At 36.5% G+C, this 14210-nt stretch overlaps 1 protein-coding gene across 1 annotated transcript in view; it reads right to left on the reverse strand.

The window, feature by feature from the left end:
- PIK3C2G (phosphatidylinositol-4-phosphate 3-kinase catalytic subunit type 2 gamma) overlaps positions 1–14210 on the reverse strand; it is a 216234-nt gene that overhangs the window by 72173 nt on the left and 129851 nt on the right. Inside the window, exons 21-23 of the mRNA XM_067289854.1 lie at positions 12547–12676; positions 10255–10391; positions 7264–7433 (exon numbers count right to left, since the gene is read on the reverse strand). Coding sequence (XP_067145955.1) covers positions 7264–7433; positions 10255–10391; positions 12547–12676 — 437 coding nt within the window. The remainder of the gene's footprint in view (positions 1–7263; positions 7434–10254; positions 10392–12546; positions 12677–14210) is intronic.

Here is a 14210-nt window from a genome sequence, read left to right on the forward strand (position 1 = left end):
TCAAAATCACATTCCTGATTACAGTTTTACCCATATTATTTTTACATTAACATCTATCTTTAGAGGCAGGAACATCAAACTAGAAGGGATCTCCTGGGTTCCTTAGGCAGCTGAGCACACTTCTTAAACCATTATGCTCTCATTTATTCATTAAGTTAGTTGTTATTATGTGTGTATCAACTTTGCTATTATTATTTTTCACTGTCAGGGCCTTAATGTAGCTTTCCAGAAAAATCACTGTATTAGACTTACCCTTTATTTTCATCAGTAGTAGAAGAAATATTTCACGTATTGGACTGACCTATTCTAGAAGATTTATCTATGTTTGACTGTGTCTATCAATAATCGAGTTAGTTACATCAGGATTTAATCATGCTTAACAGATATGGTGGAAAGCAAGCTATAATCTTTGTCTAGACTAAAGGCTCTGATCTATCATTCTGTTAGCATTTAGTTTCCCCGTGTAAACTGAGCCATGTTAACTATTTATTTGTGGCTCTTTGCCTGTGCAAAATGCAAGGGAATGTGACTGAACCAAAATCCCTTTCACTGTGGGCTAAGTGAAGTTAGTGAGTTTGTAAATCATGGAAATTTGATTACGTCTGGTCCCATAGGATTACTGTGCTAAGTGACAACATAGCTAACACAAATGTTGATAGCTGAGGTTAGACACGGTTACAGTTCTTAGTGTAAACCTAGCATTTGTTGCATGTATTGTCACAGGGACTCAGCTGGAACCTTATCTTGTAACAAGAAAATTGGCAATTGACACATGATGGGAAAGCCGAAACTAGTCTGAGAAATCTGTTGATGGTTTTCATACTGGCTTTGTTGTCACTGTCTCTACAGTGATCACTAGTTTATGCTGCAATCTCACCACAGAATTTATTCACTTATATCACAGAATTTCAGTTACTTGTACAGTCAACTGCTTGTACAGCAAGCTGGGATGAAGAATCCAAAAAAGATCATCCCTCAAAGATGATGTACTCTGCTCTAAGAACTTACGTGTCTTGTACAGTTTCATTGTCCTTTCTGCAACCATGTGCATCTTATATTGACTGTTTAAAAAGCACCACTGTGTCTGGCTCAGGCATCTTCTGGGGCTTCAAGTCAGGATCCTACATCCAAATAGAGACATACAAAGCAGCCTGCACTTCAGAGTCACCAGCAAACAGATTATACTACAATTTTAAGGTGATTTAAAGCCTTTATCTACTTTAAATAATTTACATTTGGTGGCTTACTATTGAAAGTGCTGGATACAGTTTTCCTGTTGCCTTACACCATTTTCTAAGACTATCACATTTTGCAAATTTGTTAGGAATTTATTACTATGTTGATAAAATAGGTGAGAGTTAATGTGACTGCAGCAATTCGTCTTCTTAATAGAGATTGTTTGACAATTACTTTTGGTGTTTTAACTGATCTTCAGCAAAGAAAAAGATTTTAAAACTCAGACCTAAAAGATGTGTTAAAATAAACTGAACAAGTGGGCTCATATCACCTAACTACTGAATATTCATCTAATAGGTCTGAGGTGGCTGTGTGAAAAACACAGTAGCAGACGGTTGCAGGTGGTTTTATATATGACCAAGCAAAACAGAGGAATAAACCAGTTGAAATGCACAGAAATTCCTTAGAGCAGGAGAGGAAATCCTACTTAAATTAATTATAACAGTATGCTTTTCAGTTAAGGATGAAGGGCAAAGAGGTGGTATGCAGAACAATCAGAAAAAGATATCAATACCAAGCAACAGAGATTAATTTAAAAGTGCTTGATGTACACAGAGTCTGTGTAAAAGAACAGGTCCCCCTTGAATATAAAAACTGTATGTGTGGAAAGGTTTTGAAGAAAGACATGATACAAAACATGTTTTTGATGGGAGCAGGAAAAAGAGAAAATATATATCTCTGAAAAGGCTAACAAATAAGATCATATATTCAAAGTGGACAGTGAACGTAGTGTCTTTTTCCCTTTCATTTCTGTTTTATTGTTAAACTTCTTGTCTCTAGAGTCATGTTCTATAAAAATTCACAGGGTGACTGAGAGAAAGAGAGAAGGGCAGAAGAGAGAAAGAAATCTCTCGGGGAGAAGGATAATATGGAGTTATTTAAGTAACTCATGTGCAGTAAATCTCCCAAAGTGGGGGGAATTCCACTGGCAGCTCCAAAGGCATCAAATAACAATATCTCCAGCCCACATAACTGTTAACAAGAATACATAATAATTCCTTCAAGAAAACAACTGTTCCTGAAGACTGGAAAGCAGTTAATGCTGTGCTTCAACTAAAATAAGAGCCAAGAAGGATACTGGGAACTGTGGAAGAAGGGAACTGAGATCCAGGGAACTCAATTGAACGTATAATTAAGGAAGGAGCAGAAGAAAAATACCGTTAGATAAATAAAATTGGATAGGGTCAAACCAGTACAGCCACTGTATGAGAAAACTGGGGGCCTCCCTTAACTGTTTGGTTACTTTGAAAAGGATAATAAATAAAATGAAGGATACTAAGTGGACAGTGAACATAATTTACTCTGATTTCAAAAAGCTTTAGATGAGTTCCCTTCACAAGAGACTAGGACAGAAAATAAATAACCAATGGTAAAGGGCAAACTATTGTCCAGGCTTAATAACTAGAGAAGGCATCAAAACAGTAACAATAAACACCTCCTCTTCAAAGCGGAGAAAGATCAGTGCCTATGAACCTCAGGACTAGAACTTGTGCTGCTCGGTATATTTTTAGAGTTGACTGGGGTTCTAGTGTTTACTTGGAGCTAATTAGAGATATCTGACTTTCAGAAGTGATGGACATCTTTCCTCATAAATTCAAACCTCTTTAGGCCCTGTCACTTTCAAGGTGACATTGTTTCACCCAAAAGTAGATCACTTTTCAAAATGCAGGTTCAGTTTATGCAAAGGCTTATGGGTATGATTAGCTTTAAACATCTATATAATCTTATTAAGTTCACTGGGCCTACCATGGTGCTTAAAGTCATGAAATTAAATCTTTGCAGGTTTTCAGTCAGAGATTTTTGGAGGGTGACATATGGCCAGTGTGAAGTTGGATAGTGACATGGATCTCTATACTTCACAGAAACTATAATTCACTCCAAACCAATTATGTTGGAACAAGAAATTTAACCTGTAAAAAATGAGGTAATAAATAGGCACACTGGTACATTTTTAATGAAAAAGAAATTTTTCAGCAGGTAAAACAGACTAGTTGAAAGGAATGCTTTTCATACACAAATTTAGAAAATGAAAGAGTGGTTATATGATCATTTCTTTTTCAAATTACTGAATTTTAGACTTAGACTTCTTTGAGAAGTACTCAAAGAAATAAGAAAAAAGGAAAAAAGTTATATGTGAAATTCTCAGACTCTTATCTTCCCTCTTCTTCCCCATGTTTTCCTATTTTTTGACAGACAAAAAGATGGAAAACACTCAAAGCATGTAGATACAATTTATTTTCCCCCCTTACCTGACTGTATGCTAACTTCACCATTTCAGAAAGAAATAGCTCAAAAGAAATGCTTTTTTTCAGAGTAACACTTCTAGCGAGACAGTGACACTTAAGTTATTAACACTAAAAAAAAAAAAGTTACTTTTAAAATAAAAAGAGGAACTTTTCCTACTTTTCCACATGCTCAGATTTTCTTAAGTGCTTCTCTGTATAGGAAAACACTGACACAGAAAGAAAGTGTGGGAAACACCATTTTCCCATATTTTTAAAACTTCCTTCGAAAAACTGGAATTTCCCAGTGGAATAGTTAGGCTGCCTCTAGTAATTAACTGCGTAGAAGAAAACCAACTTAGCAGATTTCACATCTGGGAAAACCACATCAACATGCAGGATTAGTTTGGCACAAAGACAAGAGGGTCCCTGTGATTCAGGTCAGGGAAAAGAAAGTCCAGTGACTGTTGTAAATAAGTAGGATGATGGTCTATTTGAAAAAAAAGGGCACAAAATTATCAAGAGGTGCATATAAAATGTGCCATGAGCTGGACTGCTTCATTTCTTGTCATCAGATTTTAGACTACATAACACTGACTGAAAAGATATAGACGGTGGTGCTGGAAATGACTGGCAGTGGACAGGATGAGACTGCTAAATTTAGGATTAGTTCAGTTAGCACCAGCTTTAGATAAATCTCTTACAAAATCGAAGAAACCATGGAAGGTACAACCACAAGCAGACATCTTTCGCAGCATTTGATCACTGTGCCTGCTCCCATATGATTACTTGGATAATACTCCACCTATTTCAGTAGGTAGTGGGTCCAAGACGATTGCCACCGAATACTCAGTAGTCAAAGAACAGCACAGTCATGAAACTACGCAATAAATACTTATTCAAGCAGTTTGAAGTGTACCTGCGGAATTCACTGCTTTAGGGGAATGTGGGGTCAAATGCTGTGGCTGGATTATAGAACAAGAGAAGTATAATTTTATCACCACTAACAAAACACTTCTAGTAAGACAAAAAAAAAAAAAGAAAGATAATGAAATCTCATGGTTCAGTAGGAAAGTTCCCAGTGGGACTTTGGGAATAATTTTCCTCCCAAGCACCGTTATTACAGCATTGGCTAGATAAATCATATGTCTCCTTCCAACATTTCTTCTGAAACATTAGTTCCTAGATCAAAGCAAAGATAGGTTATTACTACCATTTAACATATTCACTGCACTGTGAAGGTACGTGGCACTGAAAAAGACAGAAAATTACTGATGCCTCTTCCCTCTCAAATCAGTAAGAGCTGAGCTACTGGTTTCCACCTTGGAATCAAAACTGAGCAGATTTACTGGACACCATTTAAAGATGAGGGCAGTTAACTAATGAGTTAACTAATCTCTTGTCAGCGTGTTATACAATCATGAATGCAGAAATTATTGTGTCTGCCTGAATCGTATCAGCTTCAAAGGGCTCTTTTCAGACTCATATTCTGTAGAAACAACCACAGCTCATGCGTGACAATGTGTTATTCTCAAGGCTGCCGGGTATCTTTCACTTTATTTACATTAGAAAAAAGGTTCCGTATGCAGAATACTGGGGAGGGCCTAACCTTATGAAGCTTTATGAGGAGTAAGAGCTGGTTAATAGCAAAAAGCACGCACTGAGCACAGAAAATGGACAGCTGTGGCAGGAAAGTCATCTTTCTGAATTTGGGAAAGGAATGGCCATTATAAACACTACAGATGGGGACTCTTTTTCCTTAATTCATTTGAGTAGCTTGTGTTTAAAAAAAAAAAAAAAAAAAAAAGGCTGTTTTTATGATGTGTGTAAAGACCAGTTGTATGTATAGGGATTTGTATCAGATGCTATTCATTTTATAAAGCCACTTACAGAATTTCACAAGGATATATTTAGTGTTGACTATAAAAACCCCCAAGGGTCAGCACAAATAATTCTAAGGATCTGAAAGCATTCTGCGGGAGTGCAAGGAACTCAAATAAAAATCTAATATAAGGAGCTGTTAAAAAAACAGAGGCTAAAACTGTATCAAGGATTTGCTATGAGGGAATAAGTGGACACAAATAGCACTGAAAATTTCAAATTTTGAGAGCCTGAAATTTGTTGTAAGTAGAAATGCAATATCCCTACATCCTTGTGTTACAAATAGCATTGCATTTCTTGAAGGCACATACAGCTCACGAGAAGTACAGTCTCTAACCTTGTAGCTGCTCAGTCACATGTAGGTGTGGGGGTAAGACAACTATTGTCCTCTGATGTTTACAGCCTACAGAAAAAGCGTGAGTCCTAGTTTGACTATGGAACTATAAGGGAGCTAAGTGAAGGGCCTAAAACATATTATCATTTTATCTTATTGTTAAAAAAGTAATATACTGCATAGAGAAACAGGAAAAAATGTCTGCTGTTTATGGAAATGACTAGGTTCTCTAAGTCATTTTCACAGACTTAATAAGAAGATGTAGTATCACTGAATTGTAAAACAGTAAAATTAACATCTATTACTATTACTGCTATTACATAATTTCTGTTTAAGTTTGGAGGCTGTGCCTCCCACTATATTCAGCTGGTCATATCTTTTACTCCCACTAGATAATTCTCCCCTCGCACAAAATTACTGCTCAAGGAAATTCCGGTTAGATTCCAAAAGCAGCTTTGCTGACAGGATGCAGCACTTGAGTCAGAGTGAGCAGGAGTATCTTTTTATGATTCTGTTCTGCATTATTCTTTCCACAGCAAATAAGTAGGATTAAGGGAGCATATCCAGAATGACTGATGATAATTCTGAGCACTGCAACTAAATCTTTTGACTGCCTGTCTTAGAACTACTTATTAGCCCCATCAGCTTCCCTCATATCAACACTCCCACACTGTTATTTCTGTCTAAAACTGAGATTGTCTAAAATAGTCACAGAAAGGCCAGCTTAAAAAAAAAAGAAAGAAAAAAGAAAGGCATGATTAACTCAAACTGATTCATTCTGGGACTATTTCTGGAAATTATTAGGGAATGTGGAGGAAAGACCCACACCACTCATCTTGTCAGTACTTGGGATCATTTATCTGTTGTCTGCACTACTATAACATTTTCCTTGTGTTTTGTGTATACTGACATTATCCTACCTATCCCAATTCATTCCTTGATGGCATGTTTACAATAGGAACTAGAATACATGACTATTCTCAGTGTTTTCCCTATGTATATCATGGGATAACTATGTTATAGACAGATACAACAAAAAAAAAATCACAGTCTTGCTTAAGTAAAATCAGATATTTGCAAAATAAATGCTGACCTCAGTGCGGATGGATGTAAAACTCAAAAGATGATAAAGAGGTTGCAATTTCACCCAGTGAGAGAGAGCACAATTGATTCTCCAGGTCTATTTGGAAAATGTGGTCTCTTCTCTGAATACAGCAAGAAAGTCATTAATTAGCTAAAGCTATGGTTTTGGAACATTCATCTATTAAAAAAATCAGAGTTCTTTTGGCACAGGCCAGCCCTTACTAATTCTGGTCACTACTGAACTGAATCTAATTCAAACTTCTGACCTAACAAGAATTTAGATTTTTGTAGACTGAAATGGGGATCTCCAATACCTCATCTTAATTTCTCTTTCAGTCATTCCTATATTCTTAGAGGTTTTGTGAACAGCAGAAAAATACTGTTTGAGGAACTTCAGGAAGAAAAAATGCATGATCTCATTTATATTTTTCATGGGTGCTGGTAAGGCTGTGAATTTTTCAGAACACTGTTTTAAAGCTTACTATATGTGTTACTATAGATACCAACCTTCTTATGCCTCCAAATGTCTGTGCGTGACCTAAAAATCTTCCAAAGTCTATATGGAACATGTGCCCAGCACTTGTCAGCATTATGTTGTCATTGTGTCGATCACAGACTCCTAGGATGAAGGTAACAACACACCAGCCAGCACAGGAATAGAAGAAATTTCTTATTGCCTAGTTAGTAAAGTAAAAAACACTTACTGAAAATATAGAGAGACATACTTCTTTGTGACACTAACATGAAAACCAAAAATCGTGAATCCTACAAATGCTATGCATTTAGCTAAAATTTAAACACACAAGTGTTGTAAGATTGGTACTCAAACAAGTAGTAAGCAAATTTCAAAGGCTCAATGCAACAACAGTTTTATGCACAGCGCTTTCAACTTGTGATTTACAGACACTTAGAATTCTGTGGACAACTTCTAAGGTGAAAGGCACCTAAGCAAAGCAAGCTTCTTGTCAGGAAACTGACATTTTCTATTTAGTAGCCTGCATTTATATTGTAAAAACAGTGATGATCCAAAAATCAGAAGAGTTGGAAATCCATTAATTTAATCATTTGCATTGCAATTAAAGTAGGTTATTTTGCACAATTGTTCTGTGCCTACATGCATCTTTTTTCTCCAGAACTCAACTGCCTTTTTCAAATTCTAATTAATCAAGTCTCACAATATCCCAGCCCAAAGAATTCAAGCCCATTTTACAGAAATGAACAGAAACAAAGAAAGGTTAAACCATTTTCCGTTCAAAGCATCCATGAAACCAAATAGAGTATGGGATCAAACCTAGTGTCATGCAGAAAGACCCGAGAGAGTGATTAATCCAAAAACCAGTCTGACTGTATTACCATGGCATTCTGTCCTGTTTAATATAACCTGCTCCTCTGACAAGCTATTTAACATGGTGGGGATGTGTATTTCCATGTCTAGTCTGCTTCTTGTGCCTAGGCTGGCTCATTCAGATCTATCTCAGGAATCTCTTTACAGTACCACCTTACTCTGGGCCAATAATGTGCCCATGGCATATGTAGGAAAATGCGTAAGCTAATGATCTGCTCACTAGACACTTGCTCATAGGCCGATTCCAAGTTTTCTGCTAATTTCAGTGGGAAATATTTAAGAACTGCAAGTTCTCCTAACAGAGGAATCTACCAAATCTCTTTCGCAACATACCTTTTCAGTGTCCTCTCACAGGAGAGAATTATTCCTGACTCAAATGATGGTCGGTCTTATACTCCAAAACATAAGGAATGATAGCTCTTGCCTTTTTTTTCTATTCTTACCTACTACAGTTTAACAACCATAAATGTAATTCTTATTCAAAAGTCTGAATTTCTCATGAATCTCAATCACAACGTGATTCATTTATATAGAAACCAAAACAATCCTAATTTTCATTTATTTCATTTATTATGTTTATTATGTAGGACAAAACCTACATTAATCAAGGTAAATAATTATTTAGGCACTCTGGTTTTCCCTGCAGTTGCAGAGTGCCACACGCAATGACTGATATGGACAACAGTACTTATGGAGTGCTTAGCCCACAGTCCAAGAGTTTGGTGAATTTTATGTCTAACTGTACTACTTGCACACTAGACTACTTTGGATAAAGCACCTAATCTTTCTGTGATTTTGTTCACCCAACTGTAAAATAAGGATATGGGAGCTTATTCTGCATGAGTTTTTTGAGCACCTCAGATACAGTATTATTTGAGTAAAAAATTATTAAGAAGTCAAAGAAAAAGGTTCATTCAGCAGTGAGTGCAAGATAAATGTATAGTAGCAATTTCTTGCATGTCCTATGCAATCAGAGCTGACTGTGTTTTATGTTTAAAAAAAATTGAGAGAAAATGTGTAGCAATTGGTTTTAGAATATTCCACATATATGTTACTTCTTACAAACAGTAGCAACAGCAAGAAGTCAGGTTTTCAAATCAATAATTAATAGCTATCTCTCTTTTCAACTGAAATGTTGGCTGCACTTTTACCATAATACTGTTGGCTGCATTTTTATCATTAATACTGTAAACATATAAACTTGTAAAACAAAATGTTCTGTTCAAATTGTTTCTGTTGAACTGAATCAAGATCATATATTAGGAATCCAAGTGGTCTTACTGAAAATGTAGATGAACAAACACCCATGGAATAACTACTGAAACACTAAAGTTTGTTAAACATACTTATGCTAGAGAGTTATCTGTCTGCTAATCACCACTGACAAAAACACCTCATTTTTCAGAGTGGTAAATACTCAAAGCTCCCCTTTATGCTTCATTTAAAATTCTGGCTACTAATCTACTGTGGACACAGAGAAGGGTTCAGAAATTGACCCAGCAACACAAACATTAAGAAGTTTTTTCATGGACCTTAGAACATGCTCAGCCAACAAATAATGAACAGAAGTGGTTCCTTTCAAAGGAAAGCCTCTGATTCTGTAGATAAAATTTCCCAATTTCTTGGTTTATGCTTAATGCCATGTTGCATAAAACCAGCTGTATTACATGGGATCCCATAAGGTGATGCAACAAGCATGACATATCATGACAAGCATGACATATCACATGAATAGGTAGTTTCAATAAAATACAGCTTTCTAAAACAGTGGGTATAGATACGGGCATTTCCAAATACAGGAAAGCCACTGAGACTTTGCATGAATTATACATAAAATAAAGGATCTAGCCAGCTAAACCGAAAAAATAAATACATTTGGGTTCAATATTTACCTTTTACTTCAGCTTCTTTTCACTTCACTAACATCTTCCAAAACATCTCTATGACACATTGTTATAGAAAATATACTAAAATGCACCTGATCCAGAGCAATATCTCCTTAGAAGGAGGGTGGCATTTAAGGCAATTCCCTAGTTTACATGTATGTGACTGTCCTGAGTCCAAGTCATTTGTTTTTGCTGCTTACTGCCATTTGATTTCTTTCTTCTCGTGGCAAAACATGAAACGTATAATACACTTCATTATGTTGTTACCTCTTGGTAACTTGATTCCAAAGGATGGTGGTGACGGAACCATTTTTTAATTGTGTTTTCTTTCAATGGTCCGATCAGCCCAGACTTCCTGTGGATCTTGGCTAGCGTGGTAGCATCTGGCACCATCTGTACCAATCCTAATCAGATAGAAGAGAGTTCACATAAAAAGCCTGCAACTTCAAAAAGATATGAAGAGCATCAATGCATATCATATACTGTTGGATCATTCCATGCAGAAAAAATGCAAGCTTAGAAGCCTACAAAATAATGAATACAATAGATAAGATAGATAAGAATTTTTTTTCTCTTTTTCTTGGAAAACAAAAAACAAAGGACACTTAATCAAATTGAAAAGTGGCAATTCCACGAGTGACAAATAAAAATGCCAATAACCATACTGTGGACATAATTCCATCAAGGTACCACCAAGGCCAACAATTTAACAGGATTCAAAATTGGTAGAACATATATGCAAACAATAAAAATCTATAAAAAACAGGATCAGATCTTTACTGTTAAATATAAAATTATTTCACATGTGCTTATTGTCAAGAATGCTACACCCATTTTTTTGCAGTGTATGACGCTGATCACAGCTGGGAGAAAAAATACTAGGGACTGAAGAAATTAGTTTGATCCAAGATGACATATACTGGGTCTTTGAAATGCAGGCAGAATCAAAGCATTTTGCAATGCTTCACTTGAATTCTATGCCTCTATAACATGTACTTAATTCCTTTTTTGGGATGGAGACCTGGCTTGCTAGCCTTCCATCACTATCCCTGCTGTGTGCGACCCCTGGCACATCATCCTGCATCCCTGCATTACAGGAAAGATCTTCCCTAAAAATTTCAGTTGGTGACAGGTTCCCCCATAATACCATGCCTGGAAAAGCAGCATCCTACCAGTGTTTCATCTGCTTTCCACATTTCTGATCTGCTTGATTTTTTCAAGTGATTTCCATGCTCCCATGACTACATGATTACCATCTCCCACCCCTACTTGTGTGGAAAAGGTTGCTCATGGAGTAAGTCATTAGCCTAGGACTGGAAAGACCTGGGTATACAAGTATACCTGAGCACAACTGTCCTGTCTGACCATAGGCACATCACTTAGTCATTTTACCGTTAATCACTAGATGTAAATCCAATATATTAAAATTTCTTTGACTCATATGGAAAGACATTGTGAGGAAAACCTGTCAGAAGTTGAGAGGTTTTCTGCTATTACGGTGCTGAAAGTAAAAGACTGTCAGACTGAGAAAATTATTTGCAGATGTTCCCTATATCTTTCTTAGCAAAAATCAAATTAAGTGTTAGTATATCAGAGAGACTATAATACTATGTTCAGAAATACTATTCTTGTGTTATTTGCCTTTGAAGCAGAAGCCTTCAGGCTTTGACTCCCATCTCTACAAAGAAGGGAGGAGTCTTTTTCAGGTCTCATTAAGCACCTGTCACGTGCATGCACCCATCTATCCTTCCTCCTACCTCCTTTGGATCCCTCATCCTCTCTCATTTTCTCTGCTTTGTGGCTCAGAGAGCAATAGACATTTTTTCTGTTTTTCTTTTTTTTGGCAGTTTTTCTGTATAGCAGGTAATCTGGATACATCAGTCTTCTATTTGTGCTAGAATTATTTTCAGTAAAAGATCCGGAGAGTCAGTAAAAAAAAAAGTTGAGCTTATTGCTGTCAGTAAATTTTTTAGCAAGCAATTGGCATCCCTGCTATAGCTCTGTTATAACAACCATAAAAGAGAGAAATAAAGCTTTCAGATGAGTCAGACCTGCCCTTAGCAGCATAAATAACAAGAGTAAAATTTCAAAATCAACACTGCAAAGTCATCATCACTTGTCTACAGGTTATTTTCTGTAGCCACATGTATCTAGGTTCATTTAAGCATCTAAGTGTGATCACACTAGATTACAAACTTTAGTAGCTATGGCCACTTTTCTCCAAAGCTCTTCTTTTGCTGTGGGAAGTTACTTTTAAAAATCTGATGCAAGGTAAGGAGGTTGAGACTTCTGGAAAATACTAGCCTAGGGTGCTACAAAATTCAGTGAGTTTGGTTGTACTTCTTCTGGACAGGAAGAATGAATAAATAACATGAACTTTCATGCAAATGTAGAATTTAGGGCCCAAACAACTGAAGTTCTGAGCATTCTTTTTACTTTAAGGGGGAAGATAAATAAAATACCCATGAAAATAAAGGCTGAAGGGAAGATTTTTGCATACCACTGTTTACATGAGATACGAACAATGTAATACAGGTAACCTTTTTAATCTACACTGACCTTGGCCTTTTCCTGTAGATAAACATCTATAAATGATCATTTGCATATCCAGTCCCTCTTGGAGCCAAATGCTGTCCATCGCTCGAATAATCTGCAGAACTAGCATATCCTGACGTAGATCATCCCCCATCTGTGAAAATTGCACAAGAAATCCAAGTTTCTCCTTGAATCCTGCACAGAGATAATTTCCTATTTCATTTGGATTTTTTCCCACGCCAAAATAGCTACATTCGTTTTACAGTAAATCCCTTCTGTTTTTCTTCAAAGTTGCTACTTATCTTTCTGTGTCAGGAAGAGGACAGAATAGACGACACACATAGGCAGCAAGAGTTTTGGCAGCCACAGAAATGTTAACAATTGATCCCTGATTAACTGCAGCCTTTCTGCTTATTACTCCTATGTAATTATTAGAGGTTGAAAATTTAATCCGGAGGTAGGATCCTAATTTAGTTACATTTTAAAGTGTACCTAATGCTAGATCCCTCTTCACAAATTACAGCATTTTGCCTAACATTAAGCTTCACAACTTTGTGTTTGCAGCAGGCTGAAGGGGAATAGTATCATGAATTTATATTTTATCCATGACATGATTCATATTCAGTTTCAAACAGCCATGCAGGGCTGACTGCTCTCCCCATGGAATCAGTTAAACAATAATCTTAGTGAAATCAGGCTTTAATTGTAGCCACAAGAAGTAATGAAGAGATTATCTTCAACCATGTCTGGGTAAATGGCCTGTGAAAACAAAAATCCTGCTTTTTTGTGTCCCCCACCCCCAACGTCTAAAACATACGTGGCTTTTGCTGGTGTTTTTAAGCTTTCCTTCAGAAAGTCCTTCATTAATTTCTTTCTTTTAGTTACATTAAAGTGCTTTGTTCTTTTGTTGTATTCTTTTTACACAAGTATTCCAAGCTACAGACATTTACTACCATTAAATGAGTACTTGAGGGGACATAAACTCTCTTAAAAAAATAAAATTCAAATCCTTTTTTTTCCTTTAAAACTAATCTTGACTCCAATTAATTCTTCTGAGTACCTAGCCTGAGAAAAATTTACTTCTCTCCACAAAACTTCTCTCCTTCCCTCACGCATACAGTTAGTAGACAATTTAATATAATATCAGTGCTTATCATTTTACGCATGCTGTATCCACCATGAACAAGCAATTGAACTATAACATCAGTAACGGATGCCTTAGTCTTAACACAAGGGCTTGCTCACAGGAGAAGGTGATGGCAGCTCTGCAACACTCCTACAACAATTAGACAGTTGGCTGTTCTTGAACAGTACTGGGCAGGGGAAAACTGTCTAGGTAGAGCTATTGCTAGTGTTTAAATGCTCTGTGGCTGTGCATTTGCTAAAATATGTAGGAACCTGCTTATTTGACTTATTGATTCCCAGGTGAAATAGTGTAAGAAGCACCTTTCTAAATGTTCAAAAAAATTAACACGTAAGCCTTCCCCTAGCATACCTGGAGAGCATACTTCTGTTCCTGAGATTCACAGCTGCTCTAAGGGTCAGTTTCATACAGGATGGCCTAGAAATCATTTTTTTTTAAATCAGTTTTTAGGCTTCCGGTTTGGCGCATGACATACCAGAAGAGGTAGGAACAGTATCTTTACTTGCCAACACTGACCATTTTGCATCCATAACCCATTTTATTA

The sequence above is a fragment of the Apteryx mantelli genome, chromosome 1, assembly GCF_036417845.1.
Source record: "Apteryx mantelli isolate bAptMan1 chromosome 1, bAptMan1.hap1, whole genome shotgun sequence".
Taxonomy (NCBI): domain Eukaryota; kingdom Metazoa; phylum Chordata; class Aves; order Apterygiformes; family Apterygidae; genus Apteryx; species Apteryx mantelli.